The 17,619-nt window shown below is 39.9% G+C and overlaps 1 protein-coding gene across 1 annotated transcript in view; it reads left to right on the top strand.

The window, feature by feature from the left end:
- zgc:154058 (Transmembrane protein 150A-like) overlaps positions 1-17,619 on the top strand; it is a 65,292-nt gene that overhangs the window by 47,602 nt on the left and 71 nt on the right. Inside the window, exons 7-8 of the mRNA XM_062057609.1 lie at positions 10,289-10,466; positions 16,362-17,619. The exon at positions 16,362-17,619 is cut by the window's right edge and continues 71 nt beyond it. Of these exons, the coding sequence (XP_061913593.1) occupies positions 10,289-10,466; positions 16,362-16,630 (447 nt within the window). The 3' untranslated portion in view covers positions 16,631-17,619. The remainder of the gene's footprint in view (positions 1-10,288; positions 10,467-16,361) is intronic.

The raw sequence follows: 17,619 nt of genomic DNA, 5'->3' as shown, positions 1-17,619 counted from the left end.
CCATTCCGGTGATTACCTTTTGAAGCTCATCGAGAGAATGCCAAGAGTGTGCAATTTAGTAATCAGAGCAAAAGGTGGCTATTTTGAAGAAACTGGAATATAAAACATGTTTTCAGTTATTTCACCTTTTTTTGTTAAGTACATAACTCCATATGTGTTCATTCATAGTTGTGATGCCTTCCCTGACAATCAACAATGTAAACAGTCATGAAATTAAAGAAAACACATTGAATGAGAAGGTGTGTCCAAACTTTTGGCCTGTACTGTACATATATCAGACCGGGCGCGCGAGTTCATTGAAAAAAACTTGGAAGAGACTGTTTTGAAGCAAATACCTAAAAACACTAAAGCACTGTCATAAAGATGATCTTTGACTAGCTTTTTTGCAGGATGTCCTAAAAAAACAGCAGAGCGCTGCTATTGTATGGACATTGATATTTTTGAATCTCGAATGTCCACTGCAGGGGACGCCAGTTCTCAGGAATATCCATCCGTTGTCTACCGCTTGTCCCTTTTGGGGTTGCAGGGGTGATGGAGCCTATCTCAGCTGCATTTGGGCGGAAGGTGGGGTACACCCTGGACAAGTCGCCACCTCATCGCAGGGCCAACACAGATAGACAGACAACATTCACACTCTAGGGCAGTGGTTCTTAACCTTGTTGGAAGTATCGAACCCCACCAGTTTCATATGCACATTCACCGAACCCTTCTTTAGTGAAAAATAAAAATATATTTTATTTTTTTTTCAAATTCAAGACAAAGTTATGTTTTTTTTACTAGTGCACAAAATGAACCGTGCATGAACATCACCTTGTTCAAAGAACAAAACCAACACAGTGCATGAACTCACAACAAATTACACACTTGCAAATCAGATGGAAAATTAGAGGGAACATTGTTTGGGGGTATCCATAATACTTAGACTTAGACTTCTTTTTTATTGTCATTCAAATTTTAACTTTACAGTGCAGATACGCCGATAGGGAGAAGTTTTTATTTACACGATTGATTGATGGATTGAATGAAACTTTTATTAGTAGATTGCACAGTACAGTACATATTCCGTACAATTGACAACTAAATGGTAACACCCGAATAAGTTTTTCAACGTTTTTAATTAAGTCGGGGTCCACGTAAATAAATTCATGAGTCTGGTGTGTCTTGACCGCTGCGGCGGAGGCTCTGCCGAACCCCTGAGGCCGACTCACCGAACCCTTAGGGTTCGATCGAACCCAGGTTAAGAACCACTGCTCTAGAGCCAATTTAGTGTTGCCAATCCGCCTATCCCCAGGTGCATGTCTTTGGAAGTGGGAGGAAGCCGGAGTACCCGGAGGGAACCCACGCAGTCACGGGGAGAACATGCAAACTCCACATAGAAAGATCCCGAGTCCGGGATCGAACCCAGCCTATAGTTTATTCAACACAAAAGGGAAGACACAATCTCTAACATTAAATAGTCACTGAATGGAGCCCTTGACTGGGGTACCTGTTGCTGTTTGTTTACACTCAACTGACTCAACGCTAAGCTACTGAAAGTGACACATTTACACTTAACTTCCTACCAACTCAATTTTTCATGATGTAACTTGCCACTAAACTAATACAACTCAGTTATCTTGTCTTACCTTTAGTTTGGCGTGTAAAGCTGCACCTTATTGGACATATTAGACCCCTAAGCCACAACTTTATTCTGGCAGGTTTTGCAAATGGGTGAGCCATTGTTTTCAAGGACTCCCTGGTCATTTTTGAAGTACTAGAAATATTTCCACAGCTTTTTTTGAGGGGGTGGGAACATTTTTCTACTTTATCCTGCTGCCGTTTTTAAGCTAAAGTACCAATTTATTATCGAACCCAAGACCTTCGTATTGTGAGGCCCACGCACCGAAATAAAAATAACAGTGCAAAGAGAAGTCCGGCCCCGCAGACCTTAGCTTTCTTGAAATGTGGCCTCTGAAACAATTTTGTTAAATAGCTCCGATATAAGCTAGATACTAGCATGAAAACGACCATTTAAGCAAACAATGCCAACAAATGGCACATTTTACAGTCCAGTAAAGGCAGTAAAAAGGCACCTTCAAAGGCTGAGTTTTATTTTATTGTGGGTTTATTATACCATGGTTAATGTCTCTTTATTATACTTGCGTGGTAGTTAAGAATGCGTATGACTTAAAAGATGGCCTGTAGAGTTGGTAAAGGTTTTATGATGGAGACAATTGGAGCATGGAAGTAATTAATCTACGTGACATTATGCCCTATGGAAAAGCTTGTTTTCTAATTACATTGTGATCGTCCTGGGAGGTTCTACTGTATACAGACTGACTTTGTGTTTTGGTATGAATGAATGGATTGCAATGATCTCTATTCATCCATCCATTTTCTACCGCTTGTCCCTTTTGGGGCTGCGGGCGGTGCTGGAGCCTATCCATTATTCTTTAATCATAATCGAGACTTTGTTCATGGCCTTCTCTGTTGCTTTTAATAATAACACACACATCTTGAATTCACAAGTCCATTAATGTTTATTAAAGCCTGCCCTGCCTTCATACTGCAGATGGAGTTCTTTTCGGCTGGTCCTCTCCTCTCTGTAGATGTTTGTTCTTAGGGAAAGAATGTCTGCAAGTTCAAATATTTGGAAAGCTGGCTGGATGCCTCGTGTCTGCACTTGTGTGTGCGTGCGTGCGCGTGTCTCCAAAAGACGGGCAGAGAGAGCAGTCACGGAAACTTTTGATTTTGTGTTAGTGTGGACATGATGAGAACAAACAACAGTCTTGAACGGGGGTGGCCAAACTTTTCCTCTGTGGGCCACAGACCGACAAATCAATTGGATTCGGGGGACATTTTGGTAGTTTTCACCTTTAAAACAAGTACAATACAGAGATTTTTTTTTCAAAGAACTAGAAAATGCGATTTGGTAGAAATTTTGTGTTGTTGCTGAAGAGCCAAAACGAACTGAAATGCTAACAGTTAGCACGCTGGCCAGAGAGCGTCAAATAGCAAAAAATATGAGCAAAGTGAGCTAAAAGAGCTAGCATGCTAAGAGTGATATACTAACAATAACATGCTTACAGTTAGCATTAGTAAAACACCAAATTATAGGAGAGTATTGATTGATTGAAACTTTTATTAGTAGATTGCACAGTACAGTACGTATTCCGTACAATTGACCACTAAATGGTAACACCCGGATAAGTTTTTGAACTTGTTTAAGTAGGGGTCCACGTTAATCAATTCATGGTAAGGTGTATACTGTATTTTCCGGACTTTAAGGCGCATTTAAATAAATGATAAATGGGTTATACTTGTATGGCGCTTTTCTACCTTCAAGGTACTCAAAGCGCTTTGACAGTATTTCCACATTTACCCATTCACACACACATTCACACACTGATGGAGGGAGCTGCCATGCAAGGCGCTAACCAGCACCCATCAGAGGCAAAGGGTGAAGTGTCTTGCCCAAGGACACAACGGACGTGACTAGGAAGGTAGATGGTTTGGAATTGAACCCCAGTAACCAGCAACACTCCGATTGCTGGCACAACCACTCTTATCAACTTCGCCACGCCGTCCCTATTATATATTATAATATTATATATTAGTATATTTAAAATACATTTTTTCGACAGTGCTCCTTATAACCCGGTGCGCCTAATGTACGGAGAAATTCAGATTTTGCTTACCGACCTCGAAGCAATTTTTTTTGGTACATAGTGTAATGATAAGTGTGACCAGTAGATGGCAGTCAAACATAAGAGATACGTGTAGACTGCAATATGATGGCAATATGACTCGAGTAAACCACACCAACATTTTATATGTTCCATTGAAAATATAGAAACATTACACACGGCGCTCAAAAATCGATCAAAAATGTTTAGTACGACTCTGGTAAGCTATGAAGCCGCACCGCTTGATGGATTGTCGGCGCATTAAACATACTAGTATTATTATGGTGTGTGTATAAGGTAAGACATATTATCTGGCGTTTTGTTTCGCAATATTGTGCAAAAGCAACTTTTCTTACCTTCTGGTACCTGCTGATCTGTACTTGGGATCTGCATAAATCCTGAAAAATTGTGTGAGACCGCCTTTGTAGTCCGTGACACTGTAGTCGATAAGCTTCTTCTTTTTCTCTATCTTCTTGTTATGGGACATTCATCCTCCGTTGTTGCCATTTCTAATATAAAGTAGTGTGAAGTTTTTACTTATATCTTTCAGTAAACTCGACATGAAAGTGCTAAAACATACCGGTGCAGTGAGTTTACATTATTCACCCAAGGAACTTTAGTTATTAGAGAGTTCCGGTCGGACGTTTTTTTCACGGGACACAGTGTTGTTTCCGGATGAGGAGATGCTGCTCCGTTATTGATTTAACTAAAGTCTGAATGTCATTAAAACAGTTAGCTCCATCTTTTGACACTTCTTCCACTCCCGTCCTTGCACGCTACACCGCTACAACAAAGATGAAGGGGAGAAGACGCTGCCGAAGGTGAGCCACGTGAATAAGACCGCCCACAAAACGGCGCATCTGGAAGCGACTGTCAGAAAGCGGCTTGAAGATGATCTGTAAAACATAATCTATGCAACATTTTGACCAAAGAACCACCATTACATGTTATGTAGACCACAAGGAAGTGTTTTACATTTAGAAAAAAAAAATAAAAATTTTTTTTTTAATGTGCCGTATTGTCTGGTGCGCCTTATATATGAAAAAAAAAGTCGAAAATAGACCATTCATCGGCAGTGCGCCTTATAATCCAGTGCGCCCAATGGTCTGGAAAATACGGTATATTACTCTGAGGTGTGTACCTGAAAATTGTGTTTCAATTGCTAGGATGCTAGTGTTAAAATGCATCAAGTATGACTGAGGTGTATCCCTACAAAATGTGCCACCCAAAAAGCTAGCACACTAACATTAGCATGCTAACAGGTATAATTTGTGAAGTAATTAGAAAAAATTTGACACTGACGTGTACATTAACAAAAAATTAGCTAGAAAGCTTGCTTACTAATAGTAAACTGCTAACAATTGTGGTACGGGCCGCACTTTAGTCAAAAAATTTGGCAGATTGAATACGTAAACTTTTTACAAAAGCACAAAAACACAAATAAGCAACCCCAAATAATGCTTGTCTGTGTACAACGCACAGTTTGAGTGATGGTTATTTTCATATTGTCCATCAATGGAACGACCTAAACTTTTGGAAGTTGATTGCTACTGTACTAAATTGTCAGAAGAAGACGCTGGTGCGCCATAAAGGTGGTCCTCACTGGGTTTTCGCTCCTCCTTTGGGGCCTCACTTATGCAGAACTGCTTTCGCAAAGAGCCAGGAGGAAGTGAGTCATCGATTCTGGCAACAACCGCAGAGCGACTACTCATGTGGTACCACCAGCCAGACACGTCTTTAACCAAACGCAGGCCTCAAACGTGGCGCGCTCACTCTCGGAAAATAGAGGTGTAAATATGACGGCGAATAAATGGTGACACTCAACCAAAGCACACGGAAAACGCCAAAAAGTGGAAAAGCTGTTGGACAGAGTGAGAGGAAAACATTGATCAAAAGGAGGCAGAGCGGGATGACATATCTGGCGCTGTCGTCTGCTGTAGTTTGTTACATAAGGTGCAAGGCAGGACAGCTGTGGTGCGGCCCCGGGGGCTTTTGCTGTCAGGCAGACGGATGGTTTGGGCAGTAAAGGACATAAATAGATGATGAAGCACGTCGTTTGTCGGCTAGACTCGCTTGAACGTCTTCATCGTGCAGTTCCCCGCTGATCTTGATTTAGGTCAGATACATCAAGTGTGAGTTTGTAGATTATATATCACTTGTTTATTGTTTATATATCACCTGTAAAATGTAACAAGACTTAGAGGGCTCATGTCAGCTCAAGACTTAGAAAAACTTGCCTTTATTACCAGTAGGCTAGACTATTGTAAGGGTCTCCTTGCAGGTCTTCCCAAAAAAACTGTCAGGCAGCCACAGCTTGTTCAGAACGCTGCTGCTAGAGTTCTAACAAAGACCAAAAAATGTGAGCACAATACACCAATTCTTAAATCCTTACATTGGCTCCCTGTACATCAGAGAATTTATTTCAAAATCCTCCTGCTCACATATAAATCACTACATGGTCTAGGGCCGAAGTATATCACCGATATGCTCCCACTATATAAGCCCTCGAGATCACTAGATCTCTAGATCTTCTGAGACCAATCTGTTAGCGGTTCCCAGAGTAAACTCAAATCAAGGGAGAGCATCATTCAGTCACTATGCAACAAATAGCTGGAATAAACTTCCTGAATATGTCAGACTTTCCCCAAATCTGACTACTTTTAAAACTGGACTGAAAACTTTTATGTTCACCTTAGCTTTCAGCTAAATCTTTTAATCTTTTAACGTTTAACGTCCGCATTGTTTTTATTTTTGTCTGCATTTTCAGTTTGCTTTTATTTTCTTTCATTTCACTTTGTTGTACCACATGTTGTGCTGTGAAGCACTTTGAGTCTGCCTTGTGTATGAATAGTGCTATACAAATAAAGTTGCCTTGCCTAATTGTAAAAACTAATAAACCCAGGTTGACCTCGGCCCTTTAGAGTAAAGTGTAAGGGTCTGATCTAGAGATGTCCGATAATATCGGGCTGCCGATATTATCGGCCGATAAATGCTTTAAAATGTGATATCGGAAATTATCGGTATCGGTTTCAAAAAGTAAAATTTTTGACTTTTTAAAACGCCGCTGTACAGAGTGGTACACGGACGTAGGGAGAAGTACAGAGCGCCAATAAACCTTAAAGGCACTGCCTTTGCGTGCTGGCCCAATCACATAATATCTACGGCTTTTCACACACACAAGTGAATGCAAGGCATATTTGGTCAAGAGCCATACAGGTCACACTGAGGGTGCCCATATAAACAACTTTAACACTGTTACAAATATGCACCACACTGTGAAACCACACCAAACAAGAATGACAAACACATTTCGGGAGAACATCCGCACGTAACACAACATAAACACAACAGAACAAATACCCAGAACCCCTTGCAGCACTAACTCTTCCAGGACGCTAAAATATACTCCCCCCCCGCCCCCCAACCTCCTCATGCTCTCTCAGGGAGAGCATGTCCAAAATTCCAAGCTGCTGTTTTGAGGCATGTTAAAAAAAAAAAAGCACTTTGTGACTTCAATAATAAATATGGCAGTGCCATGTTGGCATTTTTTTCCTCCATAACTTGAGTTGATTTATTTTGGAAAACCTTGTTACATTGTTTAATGCGTCCAGCGGGGCATCACAACAAAATTAGGCATAATAATGTGTTAATTCCACGACTGTATATATCGGTATCGGTTGATATTTGGGAATCGGTAATTAAGAGTTGGAAAATATTGGACTATCGAATATCTGTAAAAAAGCCATTATCGGACATCTCTAGTCTGATCTACTATAAGCCAAATAACACTAGCTAAACAGCGTGTGCAAACTTGCTATAATTGCGTGTGATCTACTAAATCCGCGTGTACAGTTGAATTGAAATGAGTTTTTTGTGTGTACTACTGGCATTATGTTCCCTTCACATTGAACCTGTGTGCGATGTTCTTGTACTAGCAGCACACGTCTATAATCTTTACCAATCTTTAGACAACAGAAACTATTTTTAGTGCAACATTCATGCGTGTGGAATGAATCAAACACAAGGAAATATTTATTGACAGATGTTTTTTTAATGTAGGAGATATATTATAATATATTTCCAGCACTTCCAAGTCCAAGTCCATGGTTCTCGACCGGAAGAGGGTGGAGTGCCCCAGGTGGAAAAGTTCAAGTACCTCGTTGTCTAGTTCCCGAGTGAGGGAAGAGTGTATCGTGAGACTGACAGGCGGACCTGCGTCAGTCCGTAGTGGTGAAAAAGGAGCTGAGCCGGAAGGCAAAGCTCTCAATTTACCGGTCGATCTACGTCCCTATCCTCACCTTTGGTCTTGAGCTTTGGGTTATGACCAAAAGGACAAGATCACAGATACAAGCAGGCGGCTTGCAGAGGTAGGGTGAGAAGCTCTGTCATCCGAGAGGAGCTCAGAGTAAAGCCGCTGGGCACATCGAGAGGAACCAGAGGAGGGGGTCTGGGCATCTGGTCAGAATGCCCCCCGGACACCTCCCTGGGAGGTGTTTAGGATGCATCCGACCGGGAGGAGGCCACAGGGAAGACCCAGGGCATGGTGGAGAGACTACAAAAGTACTAAGACCGCGTGTACGGTTGAAAAGTGGTGCGGACCACCCTATTTAAATACATTTTTTGTGTGTACCACTTGCATTATGTTCCCTCCACATTGAACCTGTGTGATGATCTTGTACTAGCATCACACATCTATAATCTACCAATCTTTAGACAACAGAAACTATTTTTTCAGCACTTCCAAGTGTGAGTCCAAGATTCTCGCCCGGAAGAGGGTGGAATCTCATCTTCGGGTTGGGGACGAGATCCTGCCCCTTGTGGAAAAGTTATAGTACCTCGTTGTCTTGTTCCCGAGTGAGGGAAGAGTGTATCGTGGGACCGACAGGTGGACCTGCGTCGGTCCGTCGTGGTGAAAAAGGAGCTGAGCCAGAAGGCAAAGCTCTCAATTTACCGATCGATCTACGTCCCTATCCTCACCTTTGGTCATGAGCTTTGGGTTATGACCAAAAGGACAAGATCACAGGTACGAGCAGGTGGCTGGGAGCTACCTTAGAGATAGCGTGAGAAGATCTGTCATCCAGCAGGAGCTGAGAGTAAAAGCCGCTGCTCACATCGAGAGGAGCCAGATGAGGTGGTTTGGGCATCTGGTCAGAATGTGCCCCTGGGAGGTGTTTAGGATGTGTTCAACCAGGAGGAGGCCATGGGGAAGACCCAGGACACGGTGGAGAGACTATAGGAACGCCTCTGAATGCCTAGGTATCTCCCGGGAAGAGCTGGATGAAGTAGCTGGGGAGAGGGAAGTCTGGGCTTTTTATCTGACTTCGGATAAGTGGAAGAAGATTGATGAATGGATGGATTTCCTGAATGAAAAAACGAACAGCATTAAAAAAAAAACACCAAAACGCATCAATTGAATTTGTTGTAATCAGCCCCTCTAAGGGGACTTATTATGTAAAACCAACACAAATTACCTAGTGGTGTCTGTCTTTGTGTATTTGGGATCTGCATAGGTTGACGTGTTGTGTAATCAGTGTTGTATTTCAAGCTATTCGTTATAATGGTCAACTGGCACAATTAAAATATAGGAGTCTAAATAGGTCATGAAAGTTATAGTAATACAGCGCTGTACTAATGCAGTGTGAGTGAGGGAGGATGAATTGTATTGGATCACGGTACAATAGAACTTTCGAGAATCGCGTATATTTTTGTAGCTGTATCCAGCGCAGCATATGTATTTAGCTATTTTTAAGGCAGAATAGTAACTGTGTATCAATGGAGCCCTCACAGCCTGGTCTAATGATGTGACTCAGCTGCCACCAAAAGACAACGTGAAGAAACTGTTCTATAAATGCTGTCTTGTTGCTCAAAGAGCCTGTCCGCTTCTTTGTCTTCGCAGTTCTAATGTCAATGTTGTCATTCTATAGTCCCCACTGCCCTCATTTACTCCATCACTGTCTCCGTTTGACACACTGTCCTCCTGCATACAGTAAGTAGAGCAGTGAGTGCTTAATGCATCATTACACCATCACTTAAATGATAGCAATTAGTCACCGAGGCCAGGACATGGTGCATCAGGCTCACACGTAAACACTCGCACACACACGCAAGCTACAATTTACACCTTACTGAATTAATTATATCGTAGTTCATCTGCTCTATGTTGGGTGGCCCTTTAAATATTGCATATGAGATAATTCATATTGCGAAACTCCCGCTGTGGTTTCGGTTTTGTCAGCACTCTTATTTTTATGGCTAAAAATGATGCATAGTTCTGTGTGCGCATTTCCTTAAACGCTATGTATGAATCTTTAAAGATTGGCCTCATGCACAAGAACGTTCAGTGTGGCTCAATGGTCATATGTCTTCGAAGCCACAACATTTTGATCTTGCAGAATCGTGCACGGTCACAAGCCCTGAACATTTTGCAGATAAAACTCTAAATGAGTAATGCTGTAGAATGGAATTGTCTGTGGATATTGCGGTGGGAGCATGTCCAATGTCATATTGTGTATTGTTTCTTATTGCACTTGTGACTCTGCTCTTTCTTTCGCCGACACAGCACCTTCTGCCTCTCACTCAGCTATGAAATCAACTTCTGACAAACCCTTTTTTCTGTATGACAGGTGGACAATGCCAAAGTTCTCCACTATGTCGGAGCGGGCATCGCCTTCCCCACCAGTATGCTGTTTGTGTGCCTGCAGTCGGCGCTGACTTATCGCCTGGCCAAGACCCAGGGGGAGTACAACGTGGCCCACCTCCGGCTCTGCATGACCCTACTTGCCTTCGTTGCCTTGGTGCTCAGTATCCTCTTTAGCCCGCTCACAGATGGCAACCTTGAAGGGGCTGTTTAGCGTGGCGTGCCGTTCTCCTGAATAAGGTTAGGGACATATTGTCCGCACGGTATCCCTTTTTTCCACTAGCATTTTTTTACAGCTCTTCAACTTGAAAGTAACTTTAAGAGACATTTAGTGGCCACATTTACGCCTGCCAATATATCTGCCTTTACAGTTGTCCCTTGTTTTTTACAGTTAGTTCCGGGCATGGCCACGATAAACTAATTTAGTAGGCATTATTAATTATAAAGCAAACATACAGCATAAAAAAGCCTGTTTACTACCTTCTAAATACAGTACAGGCCAAAAGTTTGGACACACCTTCTCCTCATTCAATGCGTTTTCTTTATTTTCATGACTATTTACATTGTAGATTGTCACTGAAGGCATCAAAACTATGACACCTGTGAAGGGAAAACCATTTCAGGTGACTACCTCTTGAAGCTCATCAAAAGAATGCCAAGAGTGCAATGCCGTAATCAGAGCAAAGGGTGGCTATTTTGAAGAAACTACAATATAAAAACATGTCAGTTATTTCACCTTTTTTTGTTAAGTACATAACTCCACATGTGTTCATTCATAGTTTTGATGCCTTCAGTGACAATCTACAATGTAAATAGTCATGAAAATAAAGAAAACGCATTGAATGAGAAGGTGTGTCCAAACTTTTGGGCTGTACTGTATGTTTTTTCAACATTATGAGAGTCCTTTAAAATACGTAATAAAAAAGTACCTTCAGTCATTTTTACACTCTTTTAGTCCAATGTATCATATTTTTCGGACTATAAATCGCTCCGGAGTATAAGTCTCACCGGCCGAAAATGCATAATAAAGAAGGAAAAAAATATATATAAGTCGCACTGGAGTATAAGTCGCACTTTTGGGGGAAATTTATTTGATAAGACCCAACACCAAGAATAGACGTTTGAAAGGCAATTTAAAATAAATAAAGAATAGTGAACAACAGGCTGAATAAGTGTACGTTATATGACGCATAAATAACCAACTGAGAACGTGCCTGGTATGTTAACGTAACATATTATGGTAAGAGTCATTCAAATAACTAACATATAGAACATGCTATACGTTTACCAAACAATCTGTCACTCCTAATCGCTAAATCCCATGAAATCTTATACGTCTAGTCTCTTACGTGAATGAACTAAATAATATTATTTGATATTTTACGGTAATTTGTTAATAATTTCACACATAAGTCGCTCCTGAGTATAAGTCGCACCCCCGGCCAAACTATGAAAAAACTGCGACTTATAGTCCGAAAAATACGGTAGTAATAATGTATTATTAATAATGACATAAAAAACTGAGGCTGAGCCAATCAGTGGCCACGATACTGAACAGCACACTCTAAATAGGTTTGGTCTCTTCTAGTGGCTAATATTACTGTAATATTGATATTTTTAGTTTTTTTGTTTTTTTTTGTGCTGGAAAATGCTTAATTCAGGCCAAACATTTTGCATAATATGCTTTGCAGAAAAACCAAAGTTATGTGGCGAACTACTTAAAATGACGTGGCAGACCACATTAATAATTGACTTGGCAGGTTGTGTTAAATGATGACGTGGTGGACAACACAGAATTATCTGGAAGGCTGTGTTAAACGTGTTGGCGTACTACTCGATATACAATGATACAATAGAATATAAAGTATTTTATTGATCCCTGGGGGAAATTCAGCACCACAGTTCGCTCACAATAAACAATAAACACTTAGGTATTTTTTACATGTGAATAGTATAAATACAGTCTATTATACAGCATTATTCACATGTGAATAATATAAATACAGTCTATTATACATTCAAGTACAGTCAAAAAGGAACATATGCATTACACAGTCTGATGTCTGTCGGTATGAAGGATGTTACAAAGAGACTGGAAGCTGACTGAATTTTTGTATCCTTAAATGCTTTTTTAATCTAAACTGAGAGCATTTGAACGAGCCTCAGTTATTTTTTTATAGTTGTTTTACTTGATGTCCATCCTGTCATTTTAATATGTAATGTGAATATAATTTTATGTATAACGTTGCTGCCTCGTGGCTAGGACTCCCTTAAAAAATAGTTTTTTAATCTCAATAGGATGTTTTCCTGGTTAAATACAGGTTACATTTTATAAAAATAAATAAAAAGATCTGGTAGGCTGTGTTAAAAATTGTGGCAGGCCGCTCTAAATGGTGTGCAGAGCCAAAATTATTGACGTGGCGGGCCAGATATGTGAGTTTGCATATCCTCCTACAATGTGTAGTGTAGCATGTTTAGCTATTCGTCGTCTTTTAGTAATAATAATACTTGTAAGAAACATAGTTTTGTTTGCCACCATAGAGGCGAGGATTACTGACTTAGAAGTGGCTTTGCACTGTAGCGGGATGTTAGCCGCTCGCAATAATGACACGTTTTTTTTTGCTTGTTGCTGTCAATTTTGCGGGACACAGCTAGAATGTGTCATTAACATGCATCATCACGATATAAACTATGCGTCAAATTCAAGAATGAATTATCTATGTGTAGATTAACTACGATCAAAGTATTGGACAGGACGTCGGAAATGTGTACTAAAGTTGTACTTTATATAAGAAAAAAATGGGCATACAAAATGGTACAAAACGATCCTTTTATCTTGTTATCTGTCGTTCATTCATTCACCCGTAGGCTCGTAATGCTCAATCTCGTCAACCACAATGCACCTGCTCCCGGTCTTTTTTTTAACATCCGGTTTGCCGCAATGAATTGTGGAACATGCAGTATTTTAGTTAACCCTTTGTTAGGCTATTGAGTAGAAAACAACTCAATTCAGTGTCAGTGTTTCTTAAATAATCAATATCAAATACACGTATAATCCAAATCAATTCACTTTTAAGTCTTTTTAACTATAAATAATAATAGATTAATTTATCAGCAATTAAATCAAGCATGCAAATTATAAATGATCATCACACATGAACTATATAACCCATAAGTTACAACACTATGATATTTGATTAGTATTAGAACCGGCCCGCAGGCCACAGCCGCCTGCTGCTGTTTTGCACGCACCAATACTCCCATCGGTGTACTTAATGAATTCTAAACTTTACCGCTGCCGGTATTTTTTTCTATATTTTTATTGTAATATTTTCAGAATGTGTTTGTTCTATTTTTGGCCAAAGTAAGACAAAGAAAACAATCTGAAGTTGTCTTTATTTTTTAGTTTTAATGCCATGACTTTAATACCGTATTTTTCGGACTATAAGTCGCAGTTTTTTCATAGTTTGGCCGGGGTTGCGACTTATACTCAGGAGCGACTTATGTGTGAAATTATTAACACATTAGCGTAAAATATCAAATAATATTATTTAGCTCATTCACGTAAGAGACTAGACGTATAAGATTTCATGGGATTTAGCGATTAGGAGTGACAGATTGTTTGGTAAGTGTATAGCATGTTCTATATGTTATAGTTATTTGAATGACTGGGGCGGTATAGCTCGGTTGATAGAGTGGCCGTGCCAGCAACTTGAGGGTTGCAGGTTCGATCCCCGCTTCCGCCATCCTAGTCACTGCCGTTGTGTCCTTGGGCAAGACACTTTACCCACCTGCTCCCAGTGCCACCCACACTGGTTTGAATGTAACTTAGATATTGGGTTTCACTATGTAAAGCGCTTTGAGTCACTTGAGAAAAAGCGCTATATAAATGTAATTCACTTCACTTCACTTCACTTCTTACCATAATATGTTACGTTAACATACCAGGCACGTTCTCAGTTGGTTATTTATGCGTCATATAACGTACACTTATTCAGCCTGTTGTTCACTATTCTTTATTTATTTTAAATTGCCTTTCAAATGTCTATTCTTGGTGTTGGGTTTTATCAAATAAATGTCCTCAAAAAATGCGACTTATACTCCAGTGCGACTTATATGTTTTTTCCCTTTTTTATTATGCATTTTCGGCCGGTGCGACTTATACTCCGGAGCGACTTATACTCCGAAAAATACGGTATGTGTCAAAGTCAAGGCCCGCGGGCCTAAGTTAATTATCTATGGCCCCCGGGATGATATTTGATTAGTATTAGAACGGGCCCGCCTGCTGTTTTGCACGCAACAATACTCCATCGGTGTTGGCACTAGGAATTTTCAAAATGGGGTCCAGAAAACCCATCAAGTCATAAAAATGGGGTCCCACAGTAAATTTTTGGGGTCCCACTTTTTTGTCACCGTTTTGAAAAAAAATGATACACTTATGCATTATCCTGTTATATCTCACATTCTATATTGAGTTATGGAAAAAGCTTGTCATAATCGTTACTTAATTAATTATAAAAGTAATACAAAATACATTTTTATGCACATGTAAATTTAGTCAGTTATAAACATTCATTCACTTGCTTCTTTCCTTCATGCATCTAAACCAGGGGTCACCAGGTAGCCCGTAAGAACCAAATGAGTCGCCCACTGGCCTGTTCTAAAAATAGCTCAAATAGCAACACTTACCAGTGAGCTGCCTCTATTTTTTAAATTGTATTTATTTAATAGCAAGCTGGTCTCGCTTTGTGCGACATTTTTAATTCTATGAGAGACAAAACTCAAATAGAATTTGAAAATCCAAGAAAATATTTTAAAGACTTGGTCTTCACTTGTTTAAATAAATTCATACATTTTTTTACTTTGCTTCATATAACTTTCAGAAAGACAATTTTAGAGAAAAAATACAACCTTGAAAATTATTTTAGGATTTTTAAACACATATACCTTTTAAATTCCTTCCTCTTCTTTCCTGACAATGTAAATCAATGTTCAAGTATTTTTTTTATTTTATTGTAAAGAATAATAAATACATTTTAATTTAATTCTTCATTTTAGCTTCTGTTTTTTCAACGAAGAATATTTGTGAAATATTTCTTCAAACTTATTATGATTAAAATTCAAAAAAAATATTCTGGCTAATCTAGAAAATCTGTAGAATCAAATTTAAATCTTATTTCAAAGTCTTTTGAATTTCTTTTAAAAAAAAAATTCTGGAAAATCTAGAAGAAATAATGATTTGTCTTTGTTAGAAATATAGCTTGGTCCAATTTGTTATATATTCTAACAAAGTGCAGATTGGATTTTAACCTATTTAAAACATGTCATAAAAATTCTAAAATTAATCTCAATCAGGAAAAATTACTAACGATGTTCCATAAATTATTTTTTTAATTTTTTCAAAAAGATTCGAATTAGCTAGTTTTGCTCTTCTTTTTTTTCGGTTGAATTTTGAATTTTAAAGCGTCGAAATTGAAGATAAACTATGTTTCAAAATTTTATTTTCATTTCTTTCGTGTTTTCTCCTCTTTTAAACCGTTCGATTATTAATAATAACATATAGTTAAAGGTAAATTGAACAAATTGGCTATTTCTGGCAATTTATTTAAGTGTGTATCAAACTGGTAGCCCTTCGCATTAGTCAGTACCCAAGAAGTAGCTCTTGGTTTCAAAAAGGTTGGTGACCCCTGATCTAAACGTTACTGCTGCCGGTATTTTTTTCCATATTTTTATTGTAATATTTTCAGAATGTGTTTGTTCTATTTTTGGCCAAAGTAAGACAAAGAAAACAATCTGAAGTTGTCTTTATTTTTTTGTTTTAATGCCATGATTTTAATAGTCCGGCCCGCGTGTGCACATATTTTCCTCCATGCGGCCCCTGACCTAAAATGAGTTTGACACCCCTGCTATATAACGATCAAAATCTCCTATCGTCGGCCAAATTTCTATCAAGCATATTGCGCAAACACTGTTGTCCAGGCCTCATTTTTCATCCAACGCTTGTATTGGTCACATGTTTGATAAGCGGTATGTTGAACTTTCCTTAACGGTGTCCTCAGGCGGCGTGTTTTTCTGTCAGGAGAGCTATGTCCTGCAGCACGCGTCCGCCATCTTCGAATGGGTCTTCTGCGTCATCATCATGCTCTTCTACGGCACGTTCGCCTTCGAGTTTGCCGGCATGTCAGGCGCCACCATGGTGGTGCTGGCCGGAGGAGGAGGAGACTCCCTGGGGCGGGAACACAAGGTGGACGCACTGGGAACACTGGGAGGTCCGGGCCCACACTCGCAACCGCACTCACACCCCACGGAAAATATGTCCATACTCTAGCTGGCCGCGCTGGCTCGGTCACGCCGGCCACACACACACACACACACACACACACGTGATAACCCTTCCTCAAGCTCGGGTTGTCAAACGAGTTGAATAATTCATCTCGTGAAGCTTTGAACTCAAGCAGACCAGGGCAGCAGCCCCAGACTGAGCGGATGCTGCGGTCCAAACCCTAGCAAAAGCGCTCATCTTCTCATTACTGTACATTGACGCTTTTTTATTTCTTGTCTCCAAGAAGCTAACTGCATTTTGCACAAGTGTGAAACCAAATTTGCCAGCCATCCAGCCAGCCCTGCCTTCAATGATTATCGTAGGAGCGTTGTAGGTCCATGAGATAGAAGAAAAACTCTGCTCACCCTCTCCTGTCTCAACAAGTGACCTTGGATGAGTTACTCTTCAGGTGATTGCCTTTTCATTTGGTGAGTGCGCTTGTGGCTAAAAAAAAAAAGAAAAAAAAAAGAATAGAGGCTGCTGGACGGCCGAGCTGACAGTATTGTCTGGTGGTTACAGAGCGAGGAAGGTCAGACCTGAGATGCAATAAGCTGTCGTAATATTCTCATATCCTCCTGAGAGCCAGCAACCCTTCCAGTGGACGTTTGTTTTACATAATAGGGCTATTTTGTTCCCACATTTATAACTCTGACAAAAGAACTGCAGAGGACGCTGCTTTTCAGGAGGATGTCTAAAAAGCGTATAACTGTTATTGACTGTCCTGGAGTGGGACGTTTTTACAATATTAAAGGGGACCTGTAATGTGCGTGTGTGTGTACACAGTACAGGCCAAAAGTTTGGACACACCTTCTCATTCAATGTGTTTTCTTTATTTTCATGACTATTTACATTGTAGATTGTCACTGAAGGCATCACAACTATGAATGAACACATGTGGAGTTATGTACTTAACAAAAAAAAAAGGTGAAATAACTGAAAACATGTTTTATATTCTAGTTTCTTCGAAATAGCCACCCTTTGCTCTGATTGCTTCT

This window comes from Entelurus aequoreus, linkage group LG09 (assembly GCF_033978785.1).
Source record: "Entelurus aequoreus isolate RoL-2023_Sb linkage group LG09, RoL_Eaeq_v1.1, whole genome shotgun sequence".
NCBI classification, from domain to species: Eukaryota; Metazoa; Chordata; class Actinopteri; order Syngnathiformes; family Syngnathidae; genus Entelurus; species Entelurus aequoreus.
The sequence above is the reverse complement of the archived record's forward strand: the minus strand, read 5'-3'. Positions and strand labels throughout refer to the sequence as shown.